This window comes from Misgurnus anguillicaudatus, chromosome 17 (assembly GCF_027580225.2).
Source record: "Misgurnus anguillicaudatus chromosome 17, ASM2758022v2, whole genome shotgun sequence".
In the NCBI taxonomy this organism is placed as follows: Eukaryota; Metazoa; Chordata; class Actinopteri; order Cypriniformes; family Cobitidae; genus Misgurnus; species Misgurnus anguillicaudatus.
The window spans coordinates 28365786-28384678 of record NC_073353.2 but is presented as its reverse complement, the minus strand read 5'-3'; the positions used below and the strand labels follow the sequence as shown (position 1 = coordinate 28384678).

Here is an 18893-nt window from a genome sequence, read left to right as displayed (position 1 = left end):
TACTTGCATTTTGCAATGTATTCTGCTGCATTATTTAATACAAAAATATTAACTAGTTAAAGGGATATTTTAACTGCTGAATTATTTACTACAAAAATCTGAACTAATTAAAGTGGGGTAATTCACACAAAAATGAAAATTCTGTCACTATTTACCCACACCTTATGTTGTTACAAACCTTTATACGTTTCTTTGTATTGCTGAACACAAATTAAGATATTTGTAATCAAGCTGGAAACAGAAGCACCATTGACTTTCATATCCATTTTTGGGTGAACTATCCCTTTAAATGCGCATCAGTGAACATGCTTCTCTGTGTTCGTATTATAAGTTTCAGTTATGAATTATTGAATTTATGTTTAGCTGTAATAAGTGGGAAGAGACACCGCCCATCTGGATGGACATCCAAAAACGTCATGGGCTCTTATCAATTCGGCCTCTAAATAAGCAGAAAAGGGTCTTATTTATTTAGTGTCACAGAAATGCACGTGCCGTGCCTCTCTGGATATTCCTCAGATGGGAGCTGGTTTATAAAGTGCAGTGTCAGTCATGGGTTGCACACCGTCCAAAGCCGACATCACCTACTCGCACGTGCGAGTGAGCCGCGATCTAGACACCTGCTCCACATTCGTTCCCAGTTTAAAAACCTCCGTGTCCACGCCGGAGAGACCCTCACCGCAGTTCTGCGTCGAGACGAGCAGTGGGAAGCAAACTTTTCTCAGTGGTAAGAAATTATTTTTTTATTTCAAATAGGCAAGCGATCATGTACATCCAGGCGGTTGTTATCGTAAAATAACCCTGAGGTGAATAGGGCGCAGAATAGAAGCGTCTTGGATATTGCATCCCGCTTATTAAACTGCTATTTGCCCTATGAACAAATAAATAACTGCAGTATTAATATGAAATATTTTGTTAGCTGTAACAAATTTTAACCTTGAATAAGTAAAGAGACAGCGGAGTGATACATTATTATACAATTAAGTAGTACCGGTCTAGATGCTTTGCAGGTACTACCCGGATGAACGTTGTGTTATCCATTTTATCGGCTGTTATGACGCGACTGACCAATCAGAATCTATATATATATTAAAAATTAGCATATACTAATTTTTAAAAAATCCCAAATTTCAAAAATACTACTACAGTTTATCTATTTACAGTAATACTACAATATATATATGCAAATGCTCTAGGACTATTGCAATTTACATGCAGTTTATTAGTGTTTTATGTAGAGGTTTTTGAGATTAGTGATTGAATGCTTTCATTGGTTTGTGAGAATTCTGTATGCTTCTTGCAGTTCCTAGTCGTGACTGTTATGGGCGCTCCGTGAGTCAGCCCAGCTGCCCGGACGAGTGGAGTACCGTGACGGTAAGCAGCGGCAGCCCGTTCGGTCCAGCTCGAGCACGCGCGCAGCCAAGCTGCACTGACAGCGACTCTGAGGACGACGGCACATCACCCAGCAGTAAACGATGATAGTTATTATCGTGGGCCCATTACACTGCATTTTTAATGAAGCTATTTTACAGTAGCAGAGAGGACAGAGTTATTCATTTATCTCTTTTCTTGGATTTATAATTTTCGGAGTAGAATATGAGCGTAATATATAATTAACCAAAATAACATTTAGTTTAAAATGACCACCTTGCCGTTTAAAACAATGGAACCATCTCCAATGTAAATTCTAAAAGATCTAATATGGGGTTTTAATGGAAACGTGTGCTGGTGGGATGTTATCTAAGATCATGGGTAAAGCAACATCCTACTGGAATAGGACCAAAACAGACATAAACGAGTTTTTGTAGCTATTTGTAATGGAAAGCACTAAAATTCGAATATAGAAATGTTTATTTCAGCAGAATGTTTTATTAAAAAAAGTAACTTTATATTTTTGTATATAGTACTATAAATAATTTATTTAAAGCTGCGAATATTGTGCGCAATGTGCAAGTCTCGCGGTATTTGGCGTTGAATTCCGCGTGAGTTGGAGGATTCGGGACAAGCGAAGAGGGGGAAATGGAGATATGAGGTCTGAAAAGGAGCAGAGAACAGGAAGCAGGGAGAGAGGCAGCGTCGAGATCCAGTTCAGGGAGTGTCAGAGGGAGCAGGACAACATCGCAGTGAACCCGAAGCAAAAGGAGGAAAAGAAGGAGGTGTTCACAAAGGTAAATGGCGCAGTTAGGTTGCGTGACTGTAATGATGGTGGAATGCGTTTGGTGATGGAGGGAAAGGGATTCAGCACCATAGACAGCGAAAATACGAGCCGGAGAACAAAACGAAATGAGTATTCATGTATTGATGTGTTATTGCATCAATAATGATAATAGCCTATATTTGTTGCTTGTTTTCATGATTGCTTGTTTACATTGTGTTTAATTTAGCCTACATATAATTTTATACAAGAGCACAGATGATGGCGCAATAACAGATATGGGTAGTTGACGAGTAACATGGAAGATTATATTTAATTTATCTACATTTATTTGTATGGTTATACAATTTTAGAGAGATTCTAAAGAAAAGTTTCTAGTAAAATCCAACTATTAAAGTTAAAATAGTGACCCCTGCAATGCAAAAAGCTTTAAGATTTTAGGGGTTTATTTTTAGAAAAGAGTTAGGAATTAAAACTACCCAAATATAGGCTGTTTAATACAATGCAGAACCTACAAGCGGTGCTAAATAGCACTAGAAGCAGTTCTTGGCTCGTAATCATAGAGGAACCGTTTTTGGTGCTATATAGCACCTATGAAGAACCATACGGGGGACATATAGCACCACTATAGCACAACTACATAGCACAATATGGTTCTACACATGCATTTCATTGGTGCTATATGGCACTTAAAATGGTTCCTCTATGATTACGAGCCAAGAGACACACTTTTAGTGCTATTTAGCACTGTTTGCTTTTACTGTAGAAGCCACTAAATTGTACTTTTTTTATAATAGGTTGTCATACGCCGACTGCCGCCCAGTCTGTCAAAAGGCCAACTTGAGGAGCATTTGAGTCCTCTTCCAACTTTTGATTATTTTGAGTTTTTCCCTGCTGATCAGAGGTATGTATTCAGTTTGTCTATACAAAAATACATAAACACTGTGACCGTGCATTCTTGGGACCTTATACATATGCATTGTTTTCCTCAGCTTATACCCACATCTCTTTTCAAGAGCATACATCAACTTTAAAAACCCAGAAGATATCATTATTTTCCGAGATCGTTTTGATGGATATGTATTCATTGATAATAAAGGTAATTCATTTTAGATCATTTATTTTTCCTAAACTAATTCTATCCCAATGCAACTATAAGCTAATTGAATAATTTCTTTTAAAGGAATTGTTCAAACAAAAATGAAAATTCTTCTTCATTTACCCTCATGTTGATCTAACCTGCACTGTAAAAATATGCAGAATTTTTGTTCCTTTAACTTATAAAATCAAGTTGAAATTGAACTTAATTTTTTAAGTTATGTCAACTTTTCACAAGCCAAAACTTAAAATAGTAGGTTGAATTGACTTGCAAAACCAAGATGTAACTTCATTTTTTAAAAATGTGTATGCATTTCTTTATTCTGTTAAATACAGAGGATATATTGATGGTATGCACGTAATGATGGTATGCACACAGTTGACGTTACCATTTGAATTCCATAGTTTTTGCTGGAATGCAATTTTAAAGTCATTAATTTGATTTCCAGAGAATGCATACTAATAAACTACAATGCATCTGCTAGATGCATAAATCTAAATGTTTTATTTTTTATTTAGGCCAAGAGTTTCCTGCTGTTGTAGAATTTGCACCATTTCAGAAAGTTTCGAAAAAGAAGTTAAAGAAAAAAGATGCTAAAGCAGGGACCATTGAAGAAGGTATTTATAAAAAAGTGACTGCCATGTAAAGTATAAATTCCGTTACAAAATGTTATTCATTTTGGTGCTATTTTAATACTTTACCTCAGACCCCGAATACAAACGATTTTTGGAAAACTACTCTTGTGATGAGGAGAAGTCAATGGCCAACCCAGAAACCCTGTTGGGGGAGATCGAAGCTAAAACCCGAGAACTCATAGGTATGGTTTTTGTAAACTCTCTTAGTTCATAAGTCTTGGTTTATTTTGGATAAAACACATGAAAGCATATTGGTAGCAATATTCAATTTAGAATGTAATATGCAATATGGCAATGCAATATGTAAAATGCTATGCATTTCTGTATTTAAATGAACCATTTTCCATGCTGTATGTGCAATGTTTGGTGTGAAATGAAAATTTAATAATTTAATTTACATTTGTAATTTCCTACAGTCCTTTTTATCTACAGTTTTTAGTGCTTTATAAGTTGCACAATTAAAATGGAAATGTATTAGCCGAATTGATTAGATGTGTTTGACATGGTCAAGCAAAAACTACCAAAATGATCATTTAAATGTTATTTTCCTAAATACATTTACGAGCAGGACACGTTGGATTGCATTTTTATGTAAATAGCGTGCAATGGATTGAAAATGCATTACAAGTTGACCACGCCCCCGCCCTGTGAATCACTGCATCAAGGCGGGGCCAGCATCTCCCATTGCACCACTATGCTTCCATAAAAACAGGATGTAATGTTGTATAAAGTTGTCATAAATTTAACTTCCATGCATTATTTTTTTCTCTGTTATTTGTAGCCAAAAGGACAACACCATTATTGGAATACATTAAAAACAAGAAGTTAGAGAAACAGGTACTGTAAGGGCATCTGAATGCATTGTAGTTTTGTATAGGCATAATTTTATAACTCAAAGTTTTCATTTCTAGAGAATAAGAGAGGAAAAAAGAGAAGAGCGACGAAGGAGGGAGCTGGAGAAGAAGCGTCAGAGGGAGGAGGAGAAACGGAAACGCAGAGAGGAGGAGAGGCGAAAGCGCAAGGAGGCCGACAAGCAGAAAAAGCTCTCAGAGAAGGAGATAAAGATCAAGGTGTGACTCAAAGCCAATCTTGAATTTGACTGTTTCCCATGTGTCATTGTCAGTACTGGAATATATTAGTCCCCTCCTGCTCAAAACATTATGCAATGCAGTCCACCTCCACTCCAGATTTGCTATTTTACTACACTAAAAATTAGTGTCATTGCATTAAACCGACATCTTGACTCCTTTAGCTTTTGAAGAAGTGTGACAGAGATGATGATGTGGACTCAGACAGACTGAAAGATAAAGGAGACAGCGGAGAGACAGAAAAGAACAGATGGGAAAAGCCGCCAGGATACACCAAGTCAAAAGATCCTAAGGATAAGTAAGTCAATGTGTTATCATTGCTGCAACTAATACCTGTTTTACACATCGATCAATCTTTAATATCAGTCTCTCTTGATACTTCAAAACCATTTCTATAGGAAATATCAGGTGTTGTAATTTATAAAATGCTGGCTTAGAGATTTCACTGAGTGACTTCTACACAGTAGAGCTCCAATTGAAAACGACAAAGAGCAACGGGAAAATCACGGCCGCCGTCAGAGGGACAAAGAGCATCGCGGAAGAGACGAGGATCGCAAACGACAAAGGCATCACTACGAGTTCGATAAGTTCATGCGACGCAAAGAAGAGACCAAATGGGGCAAAGGCTATTGCCAGGACAGGGCCAAGAAAGACCAACATCACGGCTATTCCTACTGCCCGGATACAGGGGACAAACTCGGCAAAGATGACCGAGAAGACATGGGCAACAGAAAAGAACGCATTCGTAACAAGGTAAATAAACACGAAACAGCAGAGACATTTTAGCCGTAGCTTCAACAGGCAATAATATATCGAACATGCATGAACCGGTCTGTGTAGCCTAGGAATCCACTACAATGTTTACACATGTGTTAATTTAACATGCATCATGTCTTTGGGAAATACCCATGTAGCCTCCCACCAGGGGCTTTCATGCAGCCTACACTTAGATAGGTAGATAGCTATGATTTGGCTGTTATTTGGCAATATTGGGCGTATCATTGATGGAAGACAACATGTCTCTCAGTCTGTGTTAGTGCATCAGGACAAAAGGACTTCCCAGTCTGAGGGGCCAGACCAGATAGGAGGGGCTCTGCCAGCAAAGGTACAGCTAGTTTTTTAGCCTTTTTACCGGGAGGGGATGCTACACATGTCGTACACTGATAGGCCACACATTAAACAGCACTAGGTGCACCTGTTGACAGGAGAACGCTGTAGTTTTTGGCACAGATGGGGGAGTGAATCTCAAAATGACCTGAGGTTTAGCCATTTTGACCTCTACTATCACCACTATTAATATGAACCAGTGGTGGCCAATGCCTGCTTTTCTGAGGAGGCGATAAAAGAAATATGTTTTGGGGTGTCGCTCGTCATGTCAAAATATGTGTTCGGTGCGTCATGGGAACCTATGTGCATACAGGTCAAAAGGGTTCATGATAAAAGAGACACTTAAGTCTCGCAAGACACTTATTTAACCCTGAACTCAGATTACACATGAGATTAAGCGAGTATGTAGCAAACACGAGCATATCTTTTTTTCACAAACCCTTGCGAAGCATTTGTAGCAGGCACGTATTTTGACATGACGTGCAATGCACATAGGTTCACATGACGCGCCGAACGCGTGTTTTGACGTGATGATTCACTCACATGATGATGTTTTGACGAGTTTCGCAATCGTGCTTCCTCGGAAAAGAAGTCATGAGCCGACCACATGTATTGTTTTACATTTAAGCATTTAGCAGATGCTTTATCAAGAGCGACTTACAAAAGTGAGGAAAAACTACAAAGTGTACCATTTGAAAAGTGAAGCATTGTAGCCTCACTACAGAATTGAAGTAATACGTTTTTTAAAGAGGTTTCACAAACATTCCCCCTCCTTCCATTGGTCAGCCAAACAGTCCCGCCCCAATGTTTCTGTGTCCGGATGGTCGGTATTGGTTAATCAAACAGATTAGTTTTGATAGCACTAAAAGTCTTAATAAATAGTAAATAAACAATAAACTCTAAAATTACATTCTTGTAGTATTTTAACATCAGCAAATTTACTACGGGGTGGTTTCCCGGACATTAGCTTAAGCCAGGACTAGGCCTTAGTTTAATTAGGAAATATAACTAGTTTTAACAAACATGCTCTACTAAAAAACATTATTTGTTTGCATTTGAGGCAAAACAAAGGGCACTGATCACTGATGTATTTTAAAGGTGCAGTGTGTAAATTTTAATGGCATCTAGTGGTGAGGTTGCGAATTGCAACCAACGGCGTAGTCCACTGCTCACCCCTTGCTTTTGAAACACATAGAGAAGCTACGGTAGCTGCCACCGGACAAACAAGACAACAAAAAATTGTCCGTTAAGGGCTTCTGTAGAAAAATGGCGGCACAAAATGGCGACTTCCATGTAAGGGGACCCTCTTTGTATGTAGATAAAAAGGTCTCGTTCTAAGGTAATAAACACATAACGGTTCATTATGAAAGGTCTTTGTACACCCCTAATAATATAGTTTTGTATATTATTTTGCATTTCTGTCAAGAGATCCTTCTAAAAATTACACACTGCACCTTTAAAGGAAAGCATCGCCGTTTTTCAGTGTTTTGCTGTGTTCTTGCCTCAACATGGATAGGTGATACATACCAATATTTTTTGAGTGTCTGCATTTTTGATCTTTGTACAGCGCATTGTGAGTGTGTTAGCATTTAGCCTAGCCCAATTCATTCCTATGGCTCCAAACAAAAGGTTTTTTTTTGTGCCACCATACTCGTGTAACTCCTCATGTAACAGTCTTTAAATAGGGAAAACATGGAAGTGTTTGGTGGCTTCTAAATTCATCCCTGTTTGGATCCTAAGGAATGAATGCGGCTGGGCTAGATGCTGACACATTCATGAGGCGCTGTGCAAAGATTGAGTGCATGCATTGATAAAAGATAGGAATGTGTTGATTCGTCTGAGTTGAGGTAGGAACATAGTAAAATATTGAATATATCAGTTGTTTTCAGTTTAGACAGCTCTTAAATTTATTTTAGTCTAGGATTAGTCTTATCCCTGTCCGGGAAACTGCCCCTATATGTTTTTGTATGGATTAAATGAATTTTGAGGGGCTGTCAATAACTTGTTTCCTCTGTGCCTTGCTAAGACGTATTCAGAAACGGGAAAAAAATTATTAACATGCAGAAATAAGCATTTATCTGCTAGCAATGTTTGAAATATGTTAAAATATGAGTTGAAATATGAGTGCATTGCTTTTGTCTCTTTTTGTCTCTTGTTATTCATTTCACAACACAGGACCGACCGGCAATGCAGCTGTACCAACCTGGCGCCCGAAACCGCAAGCGCATGGGCTCTGGGAACAAGACCTTCGACTTCCCGCCTATTTCTCCTGATCACGGAGGAGAACACTACAAGTCCGTCATAGGGACAGGCTCAGAGAAAAGCGCTGATGAGTGAAAGCAGACCACAGCAGGAAAGAGTTAACTTGTAGAAGCAGAGGCCACATCGGTATGACAGGAAGAATGCTAAACTTCAACCTTTTATCTGTTTTCTCTGTAAAATGTGCGAGTTGAGTGCAACCCCACATACTTTTTTGGAGAACAAAGGGATACGTTCAGAAATGAATATTCTGTCAACCCTCTTCACCTTTACCCACCTTTACCAACACTTCCCTCGTGTTGTTCCAAACAACTTCTGAGAAACTGGATAGAGAAAAAAAATTATAACTTTTCTACAATAGCATTATAGACGTATTATAAAGTATGCGACTCGTGCACCATATTTAAGTGTTTTGATGCCTTTGTGTGAATTATGTGACCATTTCTGAAGTTCATAGTTTCAGCCTTTATCTTTATTATATAGAATAAATGGCCAGAAACATTTCTTCCTTTGTGTAATTCACATATAAAAAGTCAGATTTAAAAAGTGCACAAGGATGAGTAAATAAATAATGAATGAATTCTCATTTGACACTGATAACTTTAACTCAAGTCTTTTATAAACTGTCATTATTAGGTGCAAGTAGTTATAAATTGATAAGCTTTTACTTGTCAAAGATACCTGATTCGTATTTAAGCCACTTCATTAAGAAATACCTCATTATTTACAGAGATTTGTATGCCTTTTGTAGTGCAAATATATGGATTCCCTTAGAGAAGAGTATATATAGTATAGCCTAGAGATTTTACTGTACAGAAATGTGTCTTGTGAAATCTGTATTTTAAATATATGAACTGTATCTTTTGAGTTATAGTTAAATTTACAGAGATATTTTTTCTTTTAGAAATAAAAATCAGTGCAAGAGTGAAACATGTAAGCATGCAACATGGCATTTCACATTTTTACACTGTAATATGCCTTTGAATGATGCCTCTATTGTCCTTATCATAGATATTGTGGCTTTAAGTGTATTCAAATATATATATCTTATATCTTACATCCGAATATTGTTTCATCTGCGAGCCAAGAAGAACAAAATGAGATCAGATATTATGTTGTTTCTAAACAGTGTGCATGTTTCAAAGGAGTCATTCATATGTTATACGATACTTGGGGTCACATGCCTTACCTATATTTTGCACTTGAAGACCCCATCTATTATTTAATACAAAATTACAGATTAAGAGTTATTATTTAGTTAACTAAACTAGTGAACTCTGTAGAATACTTTGAAACTGTGATAATGTATTTTATTTCGCATTTGTGTACAATAAAGATATTATATAATGTAACATTTATTTATTAATATAATATACATTTACTCTCTGTAAAAGAGCTTTTTTAATTCTGATATCTGGAATTGTTTGATTAAATTTTTTTATTTAAACAAACTGGTAAAAAAAAAATGTTAGCATAAAATTGTAGCTGTTCTTTTAAAGCTTAATTGTTGTTTAAGGTAATACTAACACATCAAACTGCACTAACTGTTATTGCCCTGAAAGACAACTCAGCAGCATAAGTTTACTCATTCTGAGTCAACTTTAAACCAGAATCAGTCTGTGCAAACAAAACCGAAATGAACAGAATTAGCAGATTCTCATACTACACTTTAGTTCTCACACTTTCAAAGTGAGAATACAAGTCATAATGTTTTCCTGTGTCTTTTATCTCGTTTTACCTGATATAGTCATTTGATCACATCAAGTACTGCTGCCTTTGCCATTCTCAGAGAAATGTGGCATTTATTAACAGCATTTGATAAAATCATGTTGTACACGATTTACTGCGGAAAGCACAGTGGCATCTGGAAGAACTAGTCTCTGTCTTTACTTTAAAGTGCGTTTAAGTGTTTGCTTTCTTTGGGATAATACATTTATCAAAGCAGAACTCAGCATCTAAACCGAAAACAGGATCACAGGTTGGATGATGATATAAACCTCTACTCCAATTTCAATAGGTAAATATTCCCAAGAAATTTAAAACACTTTTTTTTGTACCAATGCATCAGCCAGGTAACTGCTATACTTGATTTTTTTGGCTGATCATCTAAAAAATTGTGTCCAAAACGTAAACCGTTAAAGGCTTTGTCTGACAATCGTTTAATTGTTGTTTTTGGTATGGGGACCCCTTTCTGCTCTTTTGTTTGCTTGTGAGGAAGGGTGGGTTCATTGTTTTACTAGTTGATGTGGCTTTTTGTCTTCTACCACATCCTCCCACATCTATTTCATAACAGTCCTTTAAAAATCCAATGTAATCCAACTAAGAGAAACTGCGTAGATTAAGAAACTTCCGCAATATTAAAGGCAACGGAAGTAGCAATTGTCTTTTCCTGTTGTGACGTAAGATGAAACAGCTTCTGAAATAAAAAAGGTAGGGCTTAACTTTTTATTCGTCCATCGAGAATTGATTGGATCGTTGGAAGTTGGGTCCTTCCGAGGCGCGCAAATTCAAAATATGTGTTCAGAGTGTTGTTTTTTGCTCGTCATTTCAAAATATGTGTTTGTTGCATCATGTGAACCATGTGCATCATGCGTCTTGTCAAAATATGTGTCTGCTGCTGCAGACCTTTCGAAGGTATTTATGATAAAAGAGACGCTCGTGTACTAGGGTGGCGATTCGTGCCGAACATGTTTTCGGGTTCGTTCTCCAGAAGTCGCGTTGGTCGACCGCATACGTCATCAAGGTTTAATATTTCGGGTTTGATTTCAGAAAAGCAACCGTTACATTTCAAGGTAAGAATGAAACTACAATGATTGTATGTCTTAAAAGAAATAAATCGTAATTTTCTAATGTATTTTAACTGAAATGTGAGAACCTTGATGACGTATGCGCGCGACTTCCGGAGAACGAACCCGAAAACATGCTCGGGACGTGTCCGGCGGAACTGGCACGAATGGCCACCCTATCGTGTACCCAAAAAAACTCGCAAGACGCTAACGTAACATTAAATTCATTAAATTGATTACGCAAACGCGAGTGTCTCTTTAATCATAAACCCCTTTGAAGCGTCTGCAGCAGGCTTGTATTTTGACATCACACGTGATGCACATAAGTTTACATGAAGCGCCGAACACACATTTTGAAATGACGAGCCACACGCATGACGGGCTACATACAATACACGTTTTGACAAGCTTTACATTGTGCGCCCTCGGAAAAAGTCACCGGCCGCCACTGGTGCCCATGTTACATGGCATATGGTGCAGTTATCAAATAAACATGGAAACTTTGCACATAAATTGTTCTTATCGACTGTACTGAACTTTTGCCCTAATGTTTATTATCTTCTCCCAACAGGAAGTCAGCCATTTTGAATTTTATGATAAGTGAAATGTGACTAGCTTAAGTACTTTTACGGGATTTATGTGATTGTCACCAAACTGGATCAAAATGATGCCAAGATATTGAAGATGGTAAATTGCGAATCGATTTTTGATATCTTCAGTAATGTTGTCATGGTGTGGCAACAAATTTATTGTGAACTCAGGAAACAAGAAGTGTCTTGCATCTTCTGCATTCATTGAGTGATTACACTCTGAAAGGATGTGTTCATTTTTTACACATCTTTTTCTGTTAAGCTTTTAACACATAATGTGTATTTTTAACACATTATTTGTCATTTTGTGTTAAAATAAACCACAAGTTGTGTTAAAAGTAACACTAATGTGTTGTTTTTAACACATCTGTTCTAAGAGTGTACAATTATACAATTAAACCTAAGCTGTATGTGTTAGAGGTCACTAAATTACAGACTTTAAAATAGTCCACTTATACCCAAGCTTTGATCTTGGTGATAATAATGTAGAGGCGCAGCTAAACATAAAATTGTTAAACGACTTGTGAGATACCTTAACTTTAATACCTTATTTTTAGCAGTTTTCCAGACTTTTAGGGTGCGTGTACACCAAGGCATTTTTTCTTTGGTTGTTTCCAATGGAAGCGCCACATTTTATAAAACACCAGCTGCTGGGGGTTATTGTTCGCGCTGAGCGCCAGCCCTCTGCATTTTTCAGCTTTGGTTGGCATGATACTTCAGCTTTGTTTATCAATCATTGTACCATACACCGGTTGGTTGTTGTGGTATTTGTCTCGCCCCTCCTCCGTGTTTTGGACATGTTTTGAAAAGTGACATTGACATACTGAGCGTTTCACCCGCAGTTGGCGTTCGCCCTTTTGTTTTCAACCACTTTTAAATGCTTAGGTGTACACGCATCCTTGGTCATGAAATTCGGCAGGCATTAGGAATGGACCAAAGCTTAGGGCATGCAGAGGAGTCTCTAGTAATAGTGCCAACTTTTAACTAAAGTGTTAGGTTTAGTTTTTATCTACAATCACCAAACGTGCTTCATGTATTGTTTTTGTAAACCAGACCAGACAGCTTTCACAATTACAGTAAGCAGGGCCGCCCAATAGGAAGTCTGACATTTTAGATTTAATGTAAACTTTTTGACAATTGCCTCTAGTGAACTTTTATACAGAACACTCCCCCTGTCCCCGAACTGGGTAAACATTATGCTAATAATGGATTTTTTTTTTTACTGTGAATACATTTTTTAAATATCAAACGATGTTGCCATGTTGAGGCAATATATATATTGCATACAAGGAAAACAGAAAATATCTCTGTGTATCAGGGTCAATCTGTATGTTTGGTCACTGGGTTTGATCACATGGATGTGCTATTTTGGGTCAAAGTCATATCGATACTTACTAGTAACAGGAAGTGTTTCACTTATAAAATATTTTTAAAAGTCCACTGATATTTCCCACTTCAATGCATTGTTTTCTGAGAGCGCCATGTAGCGATGACACTGTAAATCTTGACCCTGTCATCACTGCTTGCTGGTTTATGCTAACTTTTGACTCTTATGTTCTAAAAAACAAAGTTTTCCTCTAATTCCTTGGCTCATGCCAATTCAAATGTATCCTTATGACTCATTTCTGTTAATTTTCCCATCATTTTGAATGTATAGAATAACAAATATTAAACAACTCCTAGAGCATTTGTCCAATTTGTATGAAATGTGATATTTTGTCATAAATTCAATATGCATTGATATGGGTCATTGGCAACATGATCTGATAGTATCTGAAAAGTTTTAGACCGTTCCCCTACTAGTCAAAAGATTTGAGGAAATACTTATATGATTAATTCATATTGTCATGCGACTGCTATTAAATTTATTGGGTCATGCCAAGTACTTTAATACCAAATTAGTCATTGTCATTCTTTATTATATTACATTATCATACTTCCTGTTCGCCATATTGATTTTTTTATTAATACTGTACTTTTTGTACTTTTTAAACTTATGAAAAAGTTTTTAAAAGTATTTTTATTAATCATACAGTTTTTTATTAACTACAGTGACTGATTTGGCGAAACGACAGATGTTATAACTTTAAAAAAAGTAACCGTATGGACTTTAACTGGCCTCTCTGTTTAAGTTTTACTGTTATAAAACCTTTTAATTTAGGATATTTTGATGTGTACTACTAAGCTTGATGTTTGGCTTGAAATGAAAAGTCAGACAGCGTACTTCCTCCCTGCAAGAAGTTTCCTGGGTATAACAGTCATACTAGATTAACTGCCACCAACACGAGCGAGAGCACATGCTTCTTGAGGTATGTAGACCATCCTGAAATTACTTATTAAAAGTATTTGCTACAAAATCGTACGAATGTATTTGAGTCATTTAAAACTTTCAAAGGGCTTATGAAATGTACAATTTCTGATGTTGGTGAATGTTTATATTGTATGAATGTGTTTCGCTGTTTGTTTATTTGCTGCACTTGCCAACGTGAGACCGTATGGTTTCCCACCAGAGTGCCGACCACAAATATAAAATAAATCTCTGCTGATATTCTCTCTAGATCTGACAATTATTTAAAGTGTGTTGTTCAATTAAATCACTATTTAAAGTAATTACAAAGTATATAATAAGATGCAGTCATATTTTTCCTAATTAAATTCTAAAAATATCTTGAATTTATCCATTACATCAGGTTTATACATGTTTGCATGCATACAGAAACTAATGCCAGACGACCACAGCATCAACAGTGTAAGATGAGTCATGATGAATTGTACACAAAATGATAAATGTTCTGTAGCAATCCAAACAACGTTCCTTGTATCAAGTCACACATTTAAAATATAAAAAAAGATGTCCAATGTTCTACATAAGGTTTGATATCTTATCACATGCAAACTTTAAACTATAAGATGATTAAAAAATATCATACATTAATAAAAGTATGAGACATTAGGGGTTTGTAGCACATTTCTCATAAATGTCACTTCTTTGTAACATTTACATGCATTCATTTGAGTTCAGTATATAATTTTATTATTATATGGAATTTGAAAATTTGATCATATTTTGCCTTTCCTATAGACATCAACCTTCATGACATTAGCATGAATATTGCAAGGCTTGTCAGTTGGCTACAGGAACACTTGCTTAAAATATTTATTTATTTGTGCAATTGGTAAAATTGCAAATTTTTTTTATATTTTTTGGAAGTAAACGAGAAACTAGACACACCTCTTACTTAAAAGGGAACACTCACACTAATACAAAGTATACATTGAATGTACTGTAAGTCGCTTTAGGTGAAAACATCTGCCAACGGCATACATTTCAAATACTTTAATGACTTGCAAAAAATGTCTTCCAAAACTTGAATGACAACACAAACACATTTTAAAATTTTTTTTATAGATATAAATTTGCTTAAGCCAGGACAAGGCCTTAGTTTAATTAGTAAATATAATTTAAAAATAACTTGTGTGCATTTTGAGGTAAAACAAAGGGCACTGATGTATTTTAAGATACACTCTCAGAAATAAAGGTACAAAAGTTGTCACTGGGACAGTACCCTTTCAAAAAGGTACACCTTTGTACCCAAAGAGTGCATATTAGTACTGCCAAAATGTACCTTTAAAGGAACATACCTAAATGGTACATATTAGGACCTTTTTTAAAGGGTACTGCCCCAGTGACGGCTTCGTACCTTTATTTTTGACAGTGTGTGTCAGTGAAAGATGTTTTTAGTTTGGACAGCTTTTACATTTATTTTAGTCTGGGACTCGTCTAATCTCTGTCCAGGAAACCGCCCCTATACCTTCTAAATATTGAAACTTACTAAAATCAGGTGGTGCCAGTCGCAATCTGCTGCAATAAAGTCACTGCACTTTTACCACAGTGATGAACAAAAACAAGTGAAACTTATACAATTGACTGAATTTATTGTAGATGGAGACAAAGAGGTTAACATTATAGCAATAATAAAAATTAAGACAAAACAAATGGTCCTAAGCCTTAGGCAGTACCCATTAAAAAAGTCTGAATGTGATGGTACAAATATATACCTTTATGTTACTAATATGAACTCCTTAGGTGCAAAGGTTTGTTTTTGAAGGGAACCGCCCCAATGACAGCTAGGAACCTTTTTCTGGCAGTGTAATATAAATTAAATGGTTCATGGGTTTTGTTGGCACAATAAGATTACAGACTCGTATAGTACTACTAGTATAGTACGAGCTTGTGACACATTTTAACCAAATCTACATATAAGGGAATAAAAAAATCTACATCTTAAACAGATGTGACAGATTGCAGTAGGATGGTAGCATCCGATTTTGATGGCACGCGAGTGTTGTATCTTTAAAGAAATCTATGCGTGTGGAATTTATACATGTCTTTTAACGAGAAAAGCACACCATTTAAAAAAAATTCGGTTTAAGGAAATGCATTATTTTAGGTCAAGCCACTTCTAAAATTTCAATCTGTGCGAGACAAGAGTGCGTTGTCTGTAAATGACTGTACCAAATCTGACACTGGCACATGCTGTGGCATTGTAATCTTTTTTCACTTCCTTTGAAAAAACACAAAAAACTCCCTTGCTTGAGGCACTGTCCGTGTGAATCATTTCACTTTGTGAAACAGCTCTGAGACTTACAACAGGCAGTGATTTGTTGGTAATGTATGGCCTTGCGTTATGCGCCTACTGTATGCTGAAGCATGTTTTTGCACATGAAAAATCTATTTAACAGTGCCCTCACACTTCCTGTTCACAGAATTGCACCCACATCTATGTGAGAGTGCATGCTGCATCAATTTAAAAAAAAAAGCATTTTTCATTTCTTTCATCTAAATGTGCGTGTATGTGTAGGACTACAGGTCAAAAAGAGTCCTAAAACTACAAAATATGGGATTGCCTTTCTAAAAATGCACACCATATAACACTCATTCACATTCAAATCTGTGTCATGGGTATTATATAAAAAAAAAATTCTTAAACTGTGTTGTCTATAAAAATCTGATAAAATCTCAGTTGAATGTGCAACGTAAGAAGATATTCGAAAGGCGGATGTTTTTCAAAAGATTTGTGGTTAAAATGAAATGGGTCTTCACGCTTTAAGTGAAATCTCTTTTTTCCCTCGAAACAGGTTGAGAAACAACAATGAACATGTCACACGAGCAGAACTTCACCAAAATGGATGACGCCACCTTGGCCATGTTTGACAACACATGGGCCAGTAATCTTGTCTCAGCTATCTATGTCGTAGTGACTCTGGCCAACCTCATTGGTAATGGCCTCTCTTTGTTTCTTCTGCTGGTGCGCACCTCTCCGAAGACCCCGTCGATCATCTTCATGATCAACCTGACCCTCACCGACCTGATCCTTGGCACTGTGCTGCCCTTTCAGATCGCTTACCAAATACAAGGCTACAACTGGACCTTGGGTACGGGGATGTGCAACGTACTGACTGTGGTGTTTTACGCCAACATGTACTGCTCGGTTTTGTCCATGACTGCTATCAGTGCTGACCGCTATCTGGGCATTGTAAAACCGATGCGCTTCAGAGAGATGAGATCAAATAATAAATACGCAATCATTGCCTGTGTATTTATGTGGCTTCTGGTCCTTGCGATTCTGAGCCCTCTGGAAACCTCAGATCTGACATATTATGTAAGAGAGCGTCAAATCGTCACCTGCTTCGACGTGTTAAGGAAAAGCATGCTACCGACTATTGCCCACTGGGCGGCCTTCCTATTTGGGATGTTTATCGTTCTCTTCCTCTGTCCGTTCATTATAACCGTGTACTGCTACGTTAACATTATCTGTGTGCTGATCAAAAAGGCCAATAGTCATCAGAAAGGGCGCGCGGTGCGCCTGGCATGCACTGTTTTGTTTGTGTTCATATTTTGTTTTGCTCCCAACAACATACTACTATTGGCACACACAGTTACAAGGCTGTACTATAGCAAATCTCTTTATATCTACTATAAACTCTCTCTCTCCCTAAGCTGCATTAATAGTTGCATAGATCCATTCATATACTATTTCGCCTCCAAAGAGTTTCGTCGAAAGTTAAGGCAAATGCTGCGGTTGCGGACTCTCAGCACGGGAGAGACTCAGATGATCGAGGGTCACAGAGAGAGCTTTTTCTCCGCTCGCACCACAGGCAATGCACAGGAAGACTGTGACAAGTGTTAACATTTCTTTTGTTTGTTTTCCACAAGCCAAAAATAAACTCAAACCACCTGCTGAATTTGTCAGACCACATGCAACAACAAACCTATGGCCTGTGATGTAATTTTGATGTGTCTTACCATCAGTGTAATTCTTATTCGTGAGAATAGGGCTTATTATAACTTCACTTTTTTAGTTTCACTTGTTTTTGTAGCATTTTACGTTTGCTCTGTTTTAATTTCCTGGCTGAGCAGCTGAGGAAAAGCATGGCGCTCATGTGACCTTTCAAAACAGGGCGCGTGATGTTTTTATTGTATATTTTTGTTTTTTTGTGGTACAAGTAAACCAAGTTCCTCTTAACAAGACCTTTACATATTTTTAAACTGTTGAAAGTGAAATAGTTGGAACTGTAGCAATGCAAGTTTAAAAAGTGAAAAGTACATATGGCAGCTATTGTACAGTAGATGTATATTTCATCTAAAAGTGATTCACAGTGTGAAATGCGCTGCTTGGGCTAAGCTTTTTTATTATTTACTTACCTCATTTAACTTTAGCTGTTTATAATACGGCTGCATTACTGCATTACATATTGTTTCTTGTTTGTGTACTCAAATTGCACACTTCTGTTTTTCTTCACTCTAAAAAAACAAATGATGCTATATAGCACCAAAACTGTTGCCTTGGATCGTAGTCATGGAAGAGCCGTTTTTGGTGCCATATAGCACCGGTGAAGCACCAGTGAAGCACCTGTGTAGAACCATATAGGGGCCATATAGCACCACTATAGCACCAAATATGGTTCTACATAGCACTATATGGCTCTACGCAGGTGCTTCACCGGTGCTGTGTGGCACTGGAAACGGTTCTTCTATGATTATGAGCAAGGAACCACTTTTGGTGCTATATAGCACTGTTTGTTTTTAGAGTGTTTCTAATATAAAGTCACATGTGCATTTATCTTGTTTTTTTATTTGATAAATACATTTATATCCCTTTATTGTGCACAAATG

The 18893-nt window shown here is 36.9% G+C and overlaps 2 protein-coding genes across 4 annotated transcripts; both read left to right on the top strand.

Annotated features, from left to right (window-relative positions):
• The first annotated feature begins 537 nt into the window (after window positions 1–537).
• upf3a (UPF3A regulator of nonsense mediated mRNA decay) lies at window positions 538–9692 on the top strand. 3 transcript variants are annotated; one of them, XM_055215859.2, is made up of 12 exons: window positions 538–724; window positions 1301–2165; window positions 2950–3056; window positions 3145–3251; window positions 3770–3868; window positions 3958–4068; window positions 4668–4723; window positions 4798–4956; window positions 5139–5272; window positions 5442–5727; window positions 6002–6079; window positions 8257–9692. In XM_055215859.2, the coding sequence occupies exons 2-12, from the start codon at window positions 2025–2027 to the stop codon at window positions 8416–8418; spliced, it is 1440 nt and encodes a 479-aa protein (XP_055071834.1). In that variant the 5' UTR covers window positions 538–724; window positions 1301–2024; the 3' UTR covers window positions 8419–9692. The 3 variants fall into 3 exon arrangements, with proteins under 3 accessions (XP_055071834.1, XP_055071835.1, XP_055071833.1); XM_055215858.2 differs by having other exon boundaries at window positions 540–724; window positions 5439–5727; XM_055215860.2 differs by lacking the exon at window positions 6002–6079 and having other exon boundaries at window positions 539–724; window positions 5439–5727.
• Window positions 9693–13951: 4259 nt separating this feature from the next.
• Window positions 13952–18840, top strand: p2ry8 (P2Y receptor family member 8). The gene is made up of 2 exons (XM_055215864.2): window positions 13952–14025; window positions 16856–18840. Exon 2 carries the CDS (start codon window positions 16870–16872, stop codon window positions 17905–17907), a length of 1038 nt encoding a protein of 345 aa, XP_055071839.1. The 5' UTR covers window positions 13952–14025; window positions 16856–16869; the 3' UTR covers window positions 17908–18840.
• Window positions 18841–18893: the final 53 nt, after the last annotated feature.